We start from the raw sequence: 16,517 nt of genomic DNA, 5'->3' as shown, positions 1-16,517 counted from the left end.
ATCCGGGTCGAGGTTGATGCCATAGCTGTGAAGTGAGTGGTTGAGAATCTGGTATTCGTTTGTTGTAATGAGCAGACAATATAAATTGCCTTATTGGATCCGATTAGCATAAAATCAACCACACGGTTGTTTGTATATATATAGAATACTCAGACTTCATGTCGTTGGATGCTGTTAAATAAGTATACAGCGCCCGAAATTACATGGTTTTCGCTCCTTCCGCTTTTCCACCTTGGCCCCTCATATGATCTGGTCTGACAGTGCATCTAGGATATCTGGACAACGACTTCAACTTTCAATTCTATCTCAGAAAATATGCTTTAAACTGTGTCGGTTCTGTCAGCCGGTCATGGTTCTGCGAAAGCTCGTGACATCGTTCCGCTTCCGGGGAGGCCGTTCAGCAGTGTCAGAGCTTCAAAGTACTTGATTTTTCAGGCATTACCATGGCACCCGAAAGAAGCAGAGCCTCAATATACCTAGCTGGGGAGAGCCAGAATCTCAGGGGCTTTTTAAGCATTGCATGTTGTTGTCTGATATGCGCTTGAGCTGGCGATGAGCCTAGCCAACTTCAAGTCCCAGCCGTAGGATAATTCAACATCATAGGATATGACCAGTATAGATTAGATGAGTGCATTCTTTTAATTCATAGCATCTTTTTTCCTATCATGCTCTCTTCTCAGATAATCAGGTTCGAAGTTCATAGTGCCGACTGAGCCGCCGCGCTCAACGCCATCTTCCAACATTTGCCACTGAGTACCATCTACCAAAAGTTGCAAAAACAGCCACCCGAAAGCTTTTGCTACCCAAATTCAAAGTAGCCCATTCGCGGACCGAATTGCTTATATCCTCGTGGAAACAAGTCAAGACAGCCATCATCTTCTGTTTACAGACTGTGACGAATCTCGCTTAAGCTAGCCGCATTCAGCGCCCCGATCTTCTTTGTCTACAAAGGTGAATTCGACCTCAAATTTCAAACATCAAAAACTTCGGCGAGATTCACTCAGTCTACTCTCCTGTGAACTGCGCACCGACCACAATATTAGCGTTGCTTTTAGCGTTACTTCCTTTCCTTTCCTTCGATTACTTCCTGATCACCTTCCAAACGTGAGGTCTGTCTTAATTCTTCTTCGTCGACACAACAACAGCAAACACTTCTCGCTGACTCTCAACCACAACAGTGCTCTTTGCGGCTTGATTATCGATCTCTTCTCAGTTCGGCCGAACCTCTGACCTCGATCTTTGTTTTCGATTCAACTCACCTCGATTCAACTTTGATTCCCCGACATCTCAATTCAATCCATGGCGCCTGTGCACCCCCTTAAAGTCTTCGCCCCTCCAGGCGAGACCGCAGCTTCATTGAGTTCCTCATCCGAGGGGAGCGACTCGAGTGAGATTAGTGATCTAGTTAATACTCCCAAAGTCTCTCCATCTTTCATGCGCATTGAGAAGAGCGGCGTCAGCTCACCTTCGACTCGCTCTGATCGCGCTCCCGCGCGTAAATCCGCACGCGTCGTCAAGCAAAGCGCTCACGCTCGCGAAGAGGTCATCGAGAGCAAGGCTACTAAGGCTACCAAGGCTTCCAAGCCCGTTTTCAATCCGGCTCTTGCTCGCAGAAAACTCGGTAACAAGTCCCACGAGGCTGAAGTTCAAGAACCTTCTTCTCTCACCAACCCAAAACACACATTGAAGTCCTCCAACGCACACCCAAAAATGGCCGCACCGCGCAAGATGAGTGACCATATCTCCATCTCGTCCGACTCGGACAGCGATACGCCAATGAAGGCACCAAGCAAGAGCGCGGCAAAGAAGCCATCGAGCAAGAGAGATGCTGCCTCCATGTCAAGCCATCAAGAGATGCCATCGTTCAAGAAGCCCAAGCTTCCTTCAAAGTCGCCAGCACTCAAGGATTTCGTTTACGAGGAGCCTCCGGTAAGCAAGCCTGCCATCAAGAAAGCCCCCAAGCATGCCAATGGCCACCTGCCAGCGTCTGAACTCAGAAATCTGTCATGCCTACCTCAAGATCTGCAACTAATGAAGTTATCTAGATCGTCAGCGACCGACTGGGCATGCCAGCAATGACCTCGTCCTCTGCCCTCACGCGCGGCGGCGACAATACGGCCACGAAACTCGCCGGAGTCCTTAACAAGAAAATCCGTAGGGAGGTCGTCGCACCGAGATCGTTCCAGGATATTTCAGAGCGCACTCCAACTCCGCCTCCTGGTCCAACCTACAGCCCCGAGGAGTTGAAAGATCGCAACGAGGTCACCACACTCTACTTTGCCTATGGCAAGAACCTTACCGAGAAATACATGGCCAAGAACTTCCCCGATTGCACGCTCCAATTGGTGGCGCTCGCCTACGTTCGAGACTACAAGTACACACTCAACTCCGCCGGTTACGTCAAGGCTGTCCGTACTGAGTGGAAGACCGAGGACAAGGATCCTGGACTCTATGGTTTGCTGGTAAGACTCCAAGGGATCATGTTATGTTGATTCTCGTTCAGTCTGGTACCGGGACACCGACAAAACCCTTCCGAAATATGCATATATGGCTAATACTGACTCCCTTGATCTAGTGGCGCATTCCGAACTTTGTTCGTAGATCTCTTGAGGCCAAGTTCGCCAAGCATAACATGAAGTTGGTTGAGGTCCCGGAGGTGCAAGCGATGGAGAGAGACCCCGACTATATGGGTGGTAACTGGAACGCGCCTTTGGTCAACCTTGTATGCAAAAGAACAAACCTTTCCCCGTGGCTTAGTTTCCCCCAGGAACTTGAGGAACCATCAAAAGCCTTATTGACCAAGAAACATACTGACTTCTCCGTGTCTCCAGGCTGGACCGCTGCCTGCGTGGATGGGTGTTGGCGAGGTCCACGAGGACGATCACAAGGGAATCAAGCTCATCAAGCAAAACCGATGGAAGTACATGAACCTAAACCTGGCGCTCATCGAGCTTCGCTCGCGTGCTGTTCCTAGTCCCTGGGTTGAGAATAACATCTATGGTCCCTTGATCGGCGCCCCCCAAAATCCTTTCGGTATGTCACGTAGCAGAACTATTCGTGACTTACGTTGTATCAGTACTGACCATGTCACAGAGTCCGGCTATTGGGGGATGATCAAACCAGAGAAGCAGAAGAAAGCGGATGCCGCTCCAGCCCCTGGTGACGTCTAGGTGGACAAGGCATTGAATTGAAACTTCGGAAACCTCTGGGTATCTCTGGCTGTCTGGGAATGGTAGTCAATTCTGGGGGAATATTGGTGTTCTGCTGCTTTTTATCAAGGTCTGGGGTTTGGATCGGTTGATACATGTGCATGAAAAGGCGTTAGCTCTGCATATACCACTGATCCTGCAATGGGACTTTCTAGAATTCAAGCACTTCAACACGTACAATGCCTTGCCCAACTGTGAAAGTGAGATTTTCTGTTTGTTGATACATCACCTATTCAAGCCATGCTATGCTACCTAGTACCGCCTCTTCAAAGTCTATTCGTTGAGGTACTCCACGCTGCTAAGAGGTATATTCAGACTACTTCGAGAAAGTCCTGATCATAACAGAGGCACCGCTCCACTCGCACCAACAAGACCTGCACTCCGTCCGCATTTCTCGCAACCAGACTCTTCTTTCGCCCCAGAACCTTTCCACGCCCCTCACCAATCATTCCCCTCCCAGCATAGAACAACCATGCTAACACTCCGCCGCAGGACTCCTTCCACGCCACCTGCGCCTCCAGAAACGCTCCAGAACGGCTCCAGTCACAGATACATACCCTCGCTCTTCCTCGAGCCCAACCGGCATCCGCCTCGAAACACACCCGAGAGAACATAACCAAGACATACAAGCCCGGAATAAGATTACCCATCCAACTGATATCCTCGCCGTCGATATGTATGTGAGGTGGCTTCTCTACATACCCTCCTCCTCCGCTCTCCGCCACCCCTGTCTAGCTAGACGCTTCCCACTCTGACGCAAAGTTCTCGATACCGAGCCAGCCCCTCGAGGAGCTGGTGGAGACTAGTGAGTATGCCAGGAAAGCCGTTACTGCCTGATGTCCAGCATAGCCGGCACAGGGACGGCACGGTAACGCACCCCGCCTTCAGTCTGCAGGTACCGACCTATTTCGAATATGCATGAGCCTTGGAACAAGTAAGCAAGCAACGTCCCTTCTCTTTATTTCCCTTCGCTCATAAAACACAAACTGTTCTCCAGACCCACTCTCTGGCAACGCAGAGGGGGAGACGTCGTGTGCCGTAGCCGCGGGCTGGAATAGAATCATGAGGGTAGTAGATAAATGGTCCTGGGGGAGGACGGGGAACCGCGGTCATGGAGGAGCCCTGCGAATTCCGAGGTATGTTGTTGTTTACTTGCCTACTGAGACTGCGGCGACAGTGTCTACGGACGGGACGGGAGGTCGAGCCTGTGTTGATAGGTTCCGGTTTGGAGGATGGAGAGACGGTATTTCGCGGTTGCTGGGTTGTGTCAGGTATGTTACTTGCCGTACTGTGAGCGTGAGGGAGTAAGGATACAGTTGTGTGCTAATCAAGGAACTTCTCGTACCTAATGCCTGGGGCACTCTTGAAAACGGTAAATTCGATGCGGCTTCCGAATTTGGGGTTTGATGCTTTGGAGGGAGGTGGGTCGGTCTTTCTCGGTGATACGCTGATACGAGGACAGTTGGGATTATCACGACTTGTTTCGCTGCGTGCAACTAAATGTTGTCTATACTGCGGGTTGCGAAATCTCATCTATTCACGCGCCGGGACCTCTCAGCATATAGTCTCTAGAGAGGTGCAAGCATTTCCGGCTTCACCTAGGCGAACCCTAATACATGATGATATCTATAAAAAAATCTGTCCAGCCGCACCTCGATTCTCGGGTATCTCAGAGGATGTAAGCTATATGTACAGAGTCTAAATGAGTACGTATAATGAACAGATCATGCTCGGCCCCAAAATCATTGAGCACCAGAAGCAGACATTGTTAAAAATATGCCTGCCCCTGACCCATTTCGTCCGTTGGAGCACCACGATTGGAAGTTGGCTCATCTGAGCTATGAAGCCGTAGCCACGGATCTTTTTGGTGATGCAGCCCAAGACAATCTCGTGGCCGATGGCGCTGATGAGGAAGGTAATGAGCGTAGCCATCTTTCTCCCAATGTGCGGGCGAGAAGCGCTGTAGACATGGCGACGAAAGAAATGGTGTACTGGAATGTTCCACTCGCGACTGAATTCCAGCCAGTCAGTGGAGTTCCACCAGTCTGAATAGAAGTGCCTGTCGGCAAAGCCTGAGGTTGTCAGCTTGTTGATAGCGAGCCCTCAGCCAGTAAAACTTACAAGTTAATTCGGCGAAAGCCCCGAGAACATACTCGAAAATGACCAGAAACACCAGCAGAAAGGTGACCATAAAGGGGAAAAGGAGCATTGAGATCGTCTCGGCCAGGATTAGTGCTGTCTCGGAAAATGATGTTACAGACTCGAGACGAATGGCTGACTCGGTCAGCACCGGAAGAATGAACTCTTCGGATGTGATTGTCAGCAAGAAGATAACACCAAAGATAGCCCAGATTTTGTATCCCAGCTGTGACCAACGTATTTTATCTGTTCGGGGGTACTCTAACTCGTAACAAAGAGTAGGGCAGAAGATGTAGTCGGCATAATTCCCCCACGTCAAGTTCTTGGGATAGGTGACTGATCCAAGAGGTGACGTTAGCTCTATGGCCAGATCTTCTCGCAGACTGGCAAGTTCTGACTTCTCATCCGCAGCTTGTTTCAGTCTATCTTCGGAGGTTGGGGTACGTCCAACGCTTGGGTATTGATAGGCCGGGGCCTTCGAAGCGGTGGATGGCTCGTCGAGAGCTTGCAACCTTTTCTCCGTCTCGCTTAAATGGCCGTTGTAAAAGGCATACGAGTGCATTTTCATGAGAAGAACGAAGGTATGAAGTGTCAGAAACACCTGCGCAGTCCAAGTCCATTCACGAATGAAAGGTACGCTGCTCGAACATTAATAATTAGGATTCTGATTAATTGTTTTATATGCTCACCTGACCCAGAACGTAAACCATATTGTCTGTAGAAAGCTCTGGACTCCATCAAAGTTAGCTTTTATGTCTAGTAATTCTTAGGGATCTGGATTTGTGTCTGAGGATCTCCGGCTCCGAGGAGATGTCTAAGGAGCCACGAAATTCCCAGAAGATTGGTGGAACTGGGTCGTAAATTGTACGTACGAGCCATTCCACCTCTCGACCATCTAAGCCCGAGCAGCTGCCCGGTCCGACTTTTGAACAACTTGTGTAGAGGCAAGCTCACGGCCGTAGTCAAGACCATCAAAGCATCCGCCAAGGCAAGCTCCCAGACCTTTACAGTAAAGAGCTGCCAGATCTTGACTCTCATAGGGTAGCCTGTGTCCTTGATGTTCCGCAGCATAGTCGTCGTAGCCATGATAGTGAGAGCGATCCAGAAAAGTATGTAAAAACCCTTGAAGTCTCGATAGTCGCTGTTCGGGTCAAAATGGGAAACTCGGGAGGTATAGTCGATGCTGGGGAACAGCCGACGCCGCTGTTGCGCTCTGAGCTGTTTCCGCGCAGAAGATATGGATTGTGCAGATGGGGGAGCATCCGGAGGAACCGGAGTAGATCGTCCACTATGACTGTCAGATCCTGAAGAAGGTATATTGAAGAGGCGAAGAAGGTGTACCTGGTTTGTCCGGACAGCATGGGATTCTGCGCATTGTCCCCTCCATTCGATGGTTGCAGCGGAAGCTGCTCATGGCTCATGGCCCGGAGAACTGCTGGATTGCTCGGCTTGATTGCCCTGGGACGAAGAATCCGTTCTTGATCCGCTTGACCGGTGCCATTGATCTGGATGTCCGCAGACGTGGACATCTTGGCGCCAGTGGTGTGAACGTCGTTGAGGCTTGGGGTTTTAGGATCTGGAACTGAACGATGGATGGCTGCGACACAATCTCCAAGATCTTGCTAACGACTTCGCAGATTCGAGGCTGCGGTATGGTAACCTTTGAATATGAAGATAGGTATGTTGGAGAGGAAGGGAACTCTGCCAGGAATTTTCATGCTCTGGTGCGACAAGAAAGCTTTATATGAATGAGTGCCCAAGGTTCCGGCATTGATATTCATAAAGTATATATATCCGTCCGTATATGCATCAAAGCATGCACTGTACGGGGTACGATTGATATGATGCGAGCGAAACATTAATGCAGAAAGAAATACGAAGTGGAAAACACGACCTAGGCTTCATGTTTAATGTCGGAATAGTTGAAGGTATCAATACCATACTCTCTGCACCATAAGTGAAGCTGAAGCTATCCGGCCGTATGTTGTTGATATGGAGCGGGTCATGCCAAGGCGGCTGAGAGCCTCTCCAGGGACGGGGACTCTAATGAGGCACAACGTCAACAGCCCGCCATCCATGACACCGTATACGTACGGAGGAACTCCCTCGCCTAACAATTTCTCTCCAGCCTTTCCCAGCTCAATCCAACCTGCACACCACTGCGGAAACAACACAACCCCAGCTTCGGAGCCGTCCAGCCCGACACCTCGATATCACAACATCCCACCAACTACGCGATTTGGCAGCAGCCCATCGTCTGGCCCATCGCGGGGCCATAGACCGCCAGCATGAGCTCCTGTAGGCAAGACTAGCCCTCTGTAAGACGTCTCGCTGATTTTTTTGCAGTGAAGCAATTCATTCGAAATGTGCGAGCCTCGAAGACTATTGCCGACGAGCGAGCTGTTGTCCAGAAAGAGAGCGCCGCAATAAGAGCAAGCTTTAGAGAGGAGAGCGGAGATTCTAACGTCAGGTAGGCGGGCCCTTGACGCACGATATGGGGTGAAGCAGCAACTGATGCCTCTGCAGACGGAATAATGTGGCCAAGCTGTTGTATCTCTTCACACTCGGCGAGCGCACACATTTCGGGCAGATAGAATGCCTCAAGCTTCTAGCCTCACCTCGATTCGCGGACAAGCGTTTGGGCTACCTGGGTACGATGCTGCTGCTCGACGAGAACCAGGAAGTTCTGACGCTGGTGACCAACTCTCTGAAAAAGTACGCAATCAAAATGGGCTATGAGAGGTATAAGTTGCTAACAGCCTATATAGTGACCTGAACCACTCCAACCAATACATTGTTGGACTTGCCCTCTGCACCCTTGGAAACATTGCTTCCGTTGAAATGTCCAGAGATCTCTTCCCCGAAATCGAAACCCTTCTCTCAACTGCGAACCCGTACATTCGGCGGAAGGCTGCACTTTGTGCTATGCGGATATGTAGAAAGGTGCCAGATTTACAGGAGCACTTCCTTGAGAAGGCGGCGTCACTCCTGTCGGACCGAAACCATGGTGTTCTGCTGTGCGGATTGACATTAGTCACAAGTCTCTGCGAGGCCGATGAAGCTGAAGGAGGCGAGGAGGGCATCGTCGAGAAATTCAGGCCGTTCAGTGGAGGTCTGGTCCGAACATTGAAGGCTCTCTCCAGCTCTGGTTACGCTCCAGAACACGATGTTACCGGAATCACGGATCCATTTCTCCAAGTCAAAATACTTCAATTATTGCGGGTTCTAGGTCGTGGCGACGCGCAGACGAGCGAGCAGATTAACGACATTTTGGCCCAGGTCGCTACCAATACCGATTCCTCGAAGAACGTGGGAAATTCCATTCTCTACGAAGCTGTGCTTACCATTCTAGACATTGAGGCAGATTCTGGACTGAGAGTTCTTGGCGTCAACATTCTCGGTAAATTTCTCTCGAACCGAGACAACAATATTCGCTATGTTGCACTGAATACACTCATCAAAGTTGTTGCAGTTGAGCCGAACGCTGTCCAGAGACATCGAAACACCATCCTTGAATGTTTGCGAGACCCAGACATCAGTATCAGGAGGCGAGCTCTAGATCTGAGCTTTACGCTTATCAACGAGAGTAATGTGCGACTGTTGATCCGGGAACTGCTTGCTTTCTTGGAAGTCGCAGACAATGAGTTCAAGCCAATTATGACCAGTCAGATCGGTGTGGCAGCTGATAGGTTTTCTCCAAACAAGCGATGGCACGTCGATACGATGTTGAGAGTATTATCACTGGCTGGTAACTACGTCAAAGAGCAAATCCTTTCATCTTTTATCCGACTAATAGCAACAACTCCTGAATTACAGACCTACGCAGTACAGAAGCTGTATACTGGGTTGAAGAAGGACATCACCCAGGAGAGTCTGACTCTCGCCGGTGCATGGTGTATCGGAGAATACGGCGATGCCTTGTTGAGAGGGGGCCAATATGAAGAGGAGGAATTGGTACAGGAAGTAAAACAGAGCGAGGTTGTCGATTTGTTCTCGACTATCCTGAACAGCAGCTATGCCACACAGATCACTACAGAGTACATCATCACATCTTTGATGAAGCTGACGACCCGCTTCACGGACCCGGCCCAGATTGACAGGATACGACGCATTCTGCAGAGCAATTCTGCAAGTCTGGATGTCGAGGTGCAACAACGAGCCGTCGAATACGGAAACTTGTTCGGCTATGATGCGATCCGAAAGGGGGTTCTAGAGAAAATGCCACCACCACAGATCAAGGAGGAATCGAGAGTGTTAGGTGAAGCTACGAAAAAGCAGAGTAAAGCCTCCAACAGGAAATCAAAGGTCGTCAAACCTGCGGAACAGGACTTGTTATTTGATCTGATGGGTGATGGTGGCATGCCTGCTGCAGATATGGGGACTAACGGGTCTCAAAATAATGCAGACTTACTTGCAGATATCCTTGGCGGCAGTAACTCGCCTGCAGCAACATCGCCTACGCCTCAAAAAACCAACATGAATTCGATCATGGATCTGTTCGATAACTCAGGCCCAGCACAACCTCCAGCAAGCTCAGCAGCGCCATCAAACGACCTCTTCTCTGGGATGTCGTCTCCGCCGCCGCAAGCATCTCCTGCGAGTATTCCAGCCCATCCTTGCTACGACAAGAACGACTTGAACATTACATTACAGTTGCAACGGAATTCAGAGGGTTCAATATTGGTGATGGCACGTTTTAGAAATGGCTCCATGCATCAAGCAATCTCGACTGTCGCTTTGCAGGCAGCAGTACCGAAGACTCAGAAGCTGCAACTGAATGCGATGTCGAATGCTGAACTGGGGCCGGGCTCAGAGGCGACACAGACCATGAAGATCACTGGTAGCAAAGGAGTAAGTGTTTATCCTCTCGCAGATGGAATATTATCTGACTATGTTAGCCTTCGCTCCGCTTGCGTTTGAAGATATCCTATTCACATCCGTCCTCAGGCCCGGTTACGGATCAGGTTGATTGGTCAGAACCTAGATGATTTCCCGTGCTAGTTTAGCGATAAATGCATTACATGAAGATTTATATTAGTTCACTCGTTAGGCTCATTAATGCGGCTAACATTCGTCCAGCAACCTTAAAATAGCCACGCCGACCCGTGATAGTGGTTAGTACGTACGTGAACCGATGTTTCCCAAGTCTAGTCGCATGTCTAACGCTCTTAAACGTTAGCCTAGTGCATAGAACTTGGTCACGACTTCTTCACCGGACCAAGTAATGATAGACTACAGACCTAGACACTTAGGTAGGTCGCACTCAACAATTTAGATTTCTCCTCCGTGCGGAACACAGCCCTTACTACCTAGATCAGCGCTATCTACATTAACATTTCTCTTCGGCATACATATATACATACACACACACACACACACACACACACATACATATATATCTTTACCAAAGCGTTCCCTCACTACACATCAATACTGTATTATCTTTCTCTCCTGTTCCTCCCCCTCCTCGGCCTGTTGCGAAGATTCTCACAGTGCCAGCATGCATTACTCTGTATTGCTGCTGGGCCTCGTAGCCACAGCAGCCACTTTGCCGCTCGCTGTCAGAGACACGCCTGGGTCAACCGTCACTCCGAACATCACCTGGGCCGACGTCGCGGGAATCTGCCGCAACCATGATAGCCAAGGCGGAGAGTGCAAATCGCCAGTAGTATCCGGCTTTGACGATCCGGACGAAACACTCATCGAAGATATGGAATACTTCAGGTTCTCCACCGCCAACATTGAAGAGTCCCGAGTCGATGACTGGTACTGGGCCTGGGCACTTAGCAGGCAGAGTAGTACCGAATGGACTGAGAATGGAGAGTGGAACTTGTTTGTCATGGATTTTCTCCATGACGCAAATTTCCAGTGCGACTGGGCATATCCTTCATGTACTCCGCTGTCCCGGGTCGTCCTCCAAAAAATGTACCCTACCAACAGACCGCTTGTTCGCAGAATTCACTTTACGCTTGTTCGTTACCAGAAGGCACACGACTACGTGTTAGCCATCGATGTAGGTGCACCCTCTCAATTCCTTGCTTACAGTCTTTTCGTCCTGCAATTCCGAAGCCCGACGATATTGATCAAAAGACTCAATCTGCCTGAAATGTTACTGACCAGCTACTAGGGTGCAATGATGCGCGCTCAACACACAGTCGTTGGTTTAATACCTCAAATTGTCTCTACCTTCACACTACAAGTTAATGCGGCGAAGGCGCTGAAATGTGAACAATTACATACCCTCGTCTATCAAATCGTTCAGACCGGAATCATGATTGCTGCGACTATTGGGGGAGGCTTCATTGTAGCTGGAGTAAATGCTGTGACCCAGGCAGTAGCTGATGCGGAAAGAAATCTGAACCAGTTTACCAGGACTCTGGTGGCTGGTGCTGAGCTCACGGCAGAACAAAGAGTAGAACAAAGACAACTACAGAATGTTCTCGACACCGCAAAACACAACCTTGCGAAGGTATCTTGGGTCAGTCCAGTGGTGAATAAAAAGCCAGAGGTCAAATTTGCCTGGTATAATATCCCGGTGAACATGATAGGACCATGGGGGGGTATAGCATACGCCGATATGAGGAAGGCTATGAATCAACACTATCAATCTATTGGACCGGGAATAGCACATGGTATATTGTGCTCCGCCTTTGAAGGTGATTTCCAGGATCGAAGCGCTGCGAATCGGGACGAATTAACCTATCGGATCAGTGCCATGTTCAACTCGGATCGGAAGCAGAGACAGCTCTGGTTCAGGGATATTCTGCGAGGGAACGTTTCAGTGCCTGGCCAGCCGTCGCCTACGTCTATTTGGTTCAAAAGTCGAGCTTGGGCTGGTCCAGGATCCGTATCCGAAGAGATGACAGATATCACCAAGCTGGAAGAGTAAGTCGCATCATCAGCCCGGATAGAGATCATATTGATAGCCTTTTAGATCTTCAACGACCGCGATAGTCAAAGCACTCATTTCAGACATTCTGATCAATGATTTCAACTACATCAAGTGCGGTTACAAGGAAGACGCGCCCAAACATTGTGCGAAGGCGAAGAACGCGTCAAAAGGACAGGACATCTCCGTTTTTTGTCCTTTCCCTGACGCAGATCCGCAGCTCATGTGCGACTCGAGGAGGTGGTATTTCTCCGACCATGCACCGCACGATATCCCCATGGTAGCCTCCCATGGCAAGAAGATAGAGAATTTCGCCTCTGGTATTTACAACTTCACTCAAGAAATGCTCTTGCAGGAGTCGTTCAAGAACTATGGGCTATACGGACATTCGAGTCATGACGACTTTTCCATGTGGGGGCGCGAAAATTCGACAAGCCAAGGTGTTGGGTTCAGGATCCCGGTATGTGTAACAGACAAGCCGCATTTTTTCGAAGCCCTAGGCTATCCTGCCATCTGTGGAGACTGGCGGTCCGAAGAGACACTACCATTCATCGAAGCAATGCATGCTGGTGTAGACTCCACGATTTACCAATACAGGAGCCAGGGAGTCCCCCAGTCCCTCTATACCGAAATCATTCCCAAGGTACGTCAACTATCTGCTACAGTATATCTGTGACTCTCACTAACAGGCATACAGATTCTAGCCGACTTTTCGCCACTCACCCGCTACCTCGCTTTTTGCGACAATGGAATCAGATTCCCCGGACCAAAAGAGAAAACGGGCCCAATTACGAATTGGAAGAAGATCCAGCAAGGCAGAGATAGTGACTGCACCCTGATCCGAAAAGGCGTCGCAGGTATAGACACCGAGGAGGAGGCCAATCGATGGTTCTGTACCAATCAAGGTGGTCACACGATCTTCAAACGGGAGAAAGATCATATCGATTCTCCTCACCTCAAGATCTCTCTCCGGAACCATGCTCACAAATGCAAAAATTGGCTTAAAAAGCACGGTCATTCTGCGAAGGACTGACAGAAGTGGTGCACCATGGCAAATTTACATTGACTCTCACAGCTCAACGCACTTCCGCTGATACACGCTTCCAGACTTTGGACGTGTCGTCCTTGCCCTCTACATCGGTTTTATGGGGAGGTCATTGGCGCCCAATACTCGTTCGTGGAGTAAAGCAAGCAGTATGATGGCCACCATAACATTCAACTCTGTAGCGGAGGTCTAGTCGAGCAGGAGAAGAAAAGCCGTGGAGGGCGAGGAACAGTTTTGTCTTGTACGTGTCTCTGTCGTTACATTATAAAGTTCGGCGTCCTCTTTTCCACTCAAATTTTCGAGGACTATAGCCTCGAAGATGGATTCTTACGGGTCGGTGGCTGCCTCACCAGTTGCGCCGGCTCTTGGTGCCGAGTCCAAATGGACCAATTCTTGGCAAACACTCAGATGAGCATATAGAGTGATCATCGTGCACCAAGCATGTTGGTCTTGCTACATGCCTAGTGGCTCCGCAGCAGTCTCTAGCTCCTCCTGCTATTCTCTGAAGAGTCCGCTTCTTTGATTTCCCAGAATCAAATATCATGCCAGTGTAAAACAGAGCTCTTGACTTTTTTCTCATTTGCTTGTCGGATTTGATATTGTGTTGGCTGTCGATAACGTCTCCGGAGATCTGCCTTGGAAACTGGGACTCCTTTAGTGGCTTTCTATACCCATCATAAGCGCGCGTATTCGAGTACGAGTGCTCTTCTGTGGGAAATCATTCATGATCCGACCCAAACTTCTGTCTATTAGCTTGGCTCTCATGTTGGCTTCTTCCAAGAAAAATCTGATCGCAGCATAGCAGGAGGTGATTGATATCTTCAGGTAGCATGCCCGGAGGATTCGGTAGTACTACCTGACTGACAGGCGAACCAAGAGGCGAGCAGGGTCAGCTGTGAGGTGTCATTCCACGAATCTGGGAAGCCTTCAGAGGTTGTGGACTGGGTGACAAAGTGAAGCTCTGCGGTTGCGTGCATAAGCGTGGGAAGCGTGCAATGAAGCCATGCGCTCACCACGAGGTACAGTTTCTCGGTTAGAGAGAGAAACTTGGGCAGGGTGGGTCATCGCAACAAAACAAAAATATCGACGGCCTTTTTTCTTCATCAAATTCTCAACCGCATCCGTTTCAATTTTCTTTTTCCAGCTCCTGGGGCGAATAACAAGCTCTGCGGCTCGAAATGTTGTTCTTCTTTTCGTATGCTTTCGCCGCTTTGGTTGGAGCTGCTCTTGCGTTTTCTGATACCGGGAGCCCATTGTGGACAATTGGTCGCTCAGTCACGACTTCGAGCGGGCGAGTAGAAGGACACAGCGCAGCAAATGCCCCGTTTGTCTCAGAGTATCTCGGCATCCCATACGTATGCTGCCTCTCTCGCCTTCGGACATTCTGGCTGACTGAAAAGGCCATCCCTCCAGTTGGTGACTTGCGTTGGGCCGCACCAAGGCCATTCAGAGCTTTCAAGAATTCATATGTCAATGGCACTTCTTTTGTGAGCACTGTAAATACCACGCGACAGAGTCCATCCAAAGCTGACCTCATAGGGATACTCCTGTCCATCAATTGGAGGTGCAACGTTCCAGGCTGTGCTGTCTTATACCGGAAATCTCAACCTCACAGTACCGGCGATCCAGGTCTTGGATTCGATGATCGGGCAGTCGGAAGACATATTTAGTGAGGACTGCCTCACACTCAACATTTGGACTAAGCCACAGACTGGAGAGCGGAAGAAGGCGGTCATGCTCTACCTTCACGGTGGAGCCTTTACCACTGGTACCTCCAACATTCGAGCATACAATGGTCAGCACCTGGCGGACACTGAGGATATTGTCGTGGTCACTATCAATTACCGTCTCAATATCTTCGGCTTTCCGGGAGCTTTAAATGCGAGGAACAATCTTGGATTACTGGATCAGCGAATTGCGCTGGAGTGGACTAGAGACAACATTCGCGCTTTCGGTGGCGATCCAGATCGTATCACGGTGGTAGGCGAATCAGCAGGTGCAAGTTCGGTCGACTTCTACTCTTTCGCCTGGACTCGGGATCCCATCGCGGCAGGATTCATAGCGCAATCTGGAACTGCAAACGTCGCCGTCTCTGCCAGAACCTCCACCGAACTGTGGTACTCGGCTGTAAGCGAGCTCAACTGCGGCAATGTGACTTCGAATCCCGATGTGGTTCTCTCCTGTATGCGGTCCAGAGACCAGACGACTATCCTCAGGGTCGTCGCAGCACTACCGGATTTTGGCCCGGCCGTCGACAACATAACGGTATTTGCAGACAATTTTGCTCGCGCTTCTGCTGGCAATTTTATCCAAAAGCCATACCTCATCGGCATCAACGACAACGAGGTCGGCTTCTTTCGTATTTTGTACGAGGCAGCCGGGTACGTTCACTCAGAAGGATGGTGGGTGCTTAAAGGCCAGAGTGCCTTCAACTGTGGAGCTGCGCAGCGATCGAAGTTCTCCGCTGCCAAAGTCCCGACGTGGCGGTACCGCTACTTTGGAGACTTCCCCAACCTGTCTCTATCTCCGGCTTCGGGAGCATGGCATGGATCGGAGGTCCCCATGATTTTTGGCACGGACCTCGAGATCCAAAACTACACAGCACGTACTGCCTCTCAATCCATAACGGCCAGTTATATCCGAAGTGCTTGGTCTGCGTTCGTGAAAGACCCAGAGGCTGGGCTGACCAAGCAAGTATACCTCTCGTTGGTAAAAACCATCTCAAGCTAACTAGACTATAGCTATGGCTGGCCTCGGTACAATGCAGATACAGCAACGCTTGTCATGTTGGCATACAATGATAACGGAACGGGAACTAGCTTCAGCCTACCTGCTGACTACGACTTCCTCTGCCCGTGGGTCTTCCCGCTGGGACGAATGCTTCTGTCCAACTCGTCACAATCTGCAGTTGATATGCTGGCCGAGTTTACGAAGGCGATGGCGGGGGAGGTGCTGGGTCTGTTTGCTGTCTAAGGGCTGTTTGATAATGCTGTAAGATATCACTCCGTACATAGCGTATCTATGGTGTACACTTGTCAGTATATTGGGACTTTGTAATCAAGATTGTGTTAGCTTTGGCGAACAGGTGATCTCGTATCCAGGTACCATTCAAGAAGCAGAACCGGCTGTAACTATAACCTGAACTAGGTTTGTAATTACTATTAGCTGTCCCTACTTAGCAGATCGTTCGAGCTTGAACCCATTACGGCAAGCCAAGGGCAAGATAGACAATAAA

The 16,517-nt window shown here is 49.8% G+C and overlaps 6 protein-coding genes across 6 annotated transcripts; 5 read left to right on the top strand and 1 right to left on the bottom strand.

The window, feature by feature from the left end:
• Positions 1-1,299: 1,299 nt before the first annotated feature.
• Positions 1,300-3,170, top strand: L3040_000880 (uncharacterized protein; the record flags this gene model as incomplete). The annotated part of the gene is made up of 5 exons (XM_007288021.1): positions 1,300-1,929; positions 2,046-2,462; positions 2,576-2,722; positions 2,832-3,033; positions 3,094-3,170. 5 exons carry the CDS (start codon positions 1,300-1,302, stop codon positions 3,168-3,170), a joined length of 1,473 nt encoding a protein of 490 aa, XP_007288083.1.
• Positions 3,171-3,388: 218 nt separating this feature from the next.
• L3040_000879 (uncharacterized protein) lies at positions 3,389-4,774 on the top strand (the record flags this gene model as incomplete). The annotated part of the gene is made up of 6 exons (XM_066155350.1): positions 3,389-3,409; positions 3,466-3,514; positions 3,702-3,889; positions 4,059-4,143; positions 4,207-4,345; positions 4,672-4,774. The coding sequence occupies 6 exons, from the start codon at positions 3,389-3,391 to the stop codon at positions 4,772-4,774; spliced, it is 585 nt and encodes a 194-aa protein (XP_066013376.1).
• A 133-nt stretch (positions 4,775-4,907) lies between these two features.
• L3040_000878 (uncharacterized protein) lies at positions 4,908-6,877 on the bottom strand (the record flags this gene model as incomplete). Its single annotated transcript, XM_066155349.1, has 5 exons — positions 4,908-5,281; positions 5,331-5,986; positions 6,038-6,080; positions 6,221-6,636; positions 6,690-6,877. 5 exons carry the CDS (start codon positions 6,875-6,877, stop codon positions 4,908-4,910), a joined length of 1,677 nt encoding a protein of 558 aa, XP_066013375.1.
• Positions 6,878-7,636: 759 nt separating this feature from the next.
• Positions 7,637-10,573, top strand: L3040_000877 (uncharacterized protein; the record flags this gene model as incomplete). The annotated part of the gene is made up of 7 exons (XM_007288023.2): positions 7,637-7,646; positions 7,695-7,818; positions 7,875-8,063; positions 8,117-10,199; positions 10,247-10,320; positions 10,428-10,466; positions 10,528-10,573. The coding sequence occupies 7 exons, from the start codon at positions 7,637-7,639 to the stop codon at positions 10,571-10,573; spliced, it is 2,565 nt and encodes an 854-aa protein (XP_007288085.2).
• A 275-nt stretch (positions 10,574-10,848) lies between these two features.
• On the top strand, positions 10,849-13,475 carry L3040_000876 (uncharacterized protein; the record flags this gene model as incomplete). Its single annotated transcript, XM_066155348.1, has 5 exons — positions 10,849-11,361; positions 11,476-12,233; positions 12,283-12,880; positions 12,935-13,094; positions 13,345-13,475. 5 exons carry the CDS (start codon positions 10,849-10,851, stop codon positions 13,473-13,475), a joined length of 2,160 nt encoding a protein of 719 aa, XP_066013374.1.
• Positions 13,476-14,460: 985 nt separating this feature from the next.
• Positions 14,461-16,255, top strand: L3040_000875 (uncharacterized protein; the record flags this gene model as incomplete). Its single annotated transcript, XM_066155347.1, has 4 exons — positions 14,461-14,637; positions 14,683-14,769; positions 14,822-15,972; positions 16,024-16,255. 4 exons carry the CDS (start codon positions 14,461-14,463, stop codon positions 16,253-16,255), a joined length of 1,647 nt encoding a protein of 548 aa, XP_066013373.1.
• Positions 16,256-16,517: the final 262 nt, after the last annotated feature.

Source organism: Drepanopeziza brunnea, assembly GCF_022702325.1.
Source record: "Drepanopeziza brunnea f. sp. 'multigermtubi' strain 214-2 chromosome Unknown ctg1, whole genome shotgun sequence".
In the NCBI taxonomy this organism is placed as follows: domain Eukaryota; kingdom Fungi; phylum Ascomycota; class Leotiomycetes; order Helotiales; family Drepanopezizaceae; genus Drepanopeziza; species Drepanopeziza brunnea.
Note: the sequence above shows the minus strand (reverse complement) of the source record. Positions and strands in the feature narration are given on the sequence as shown.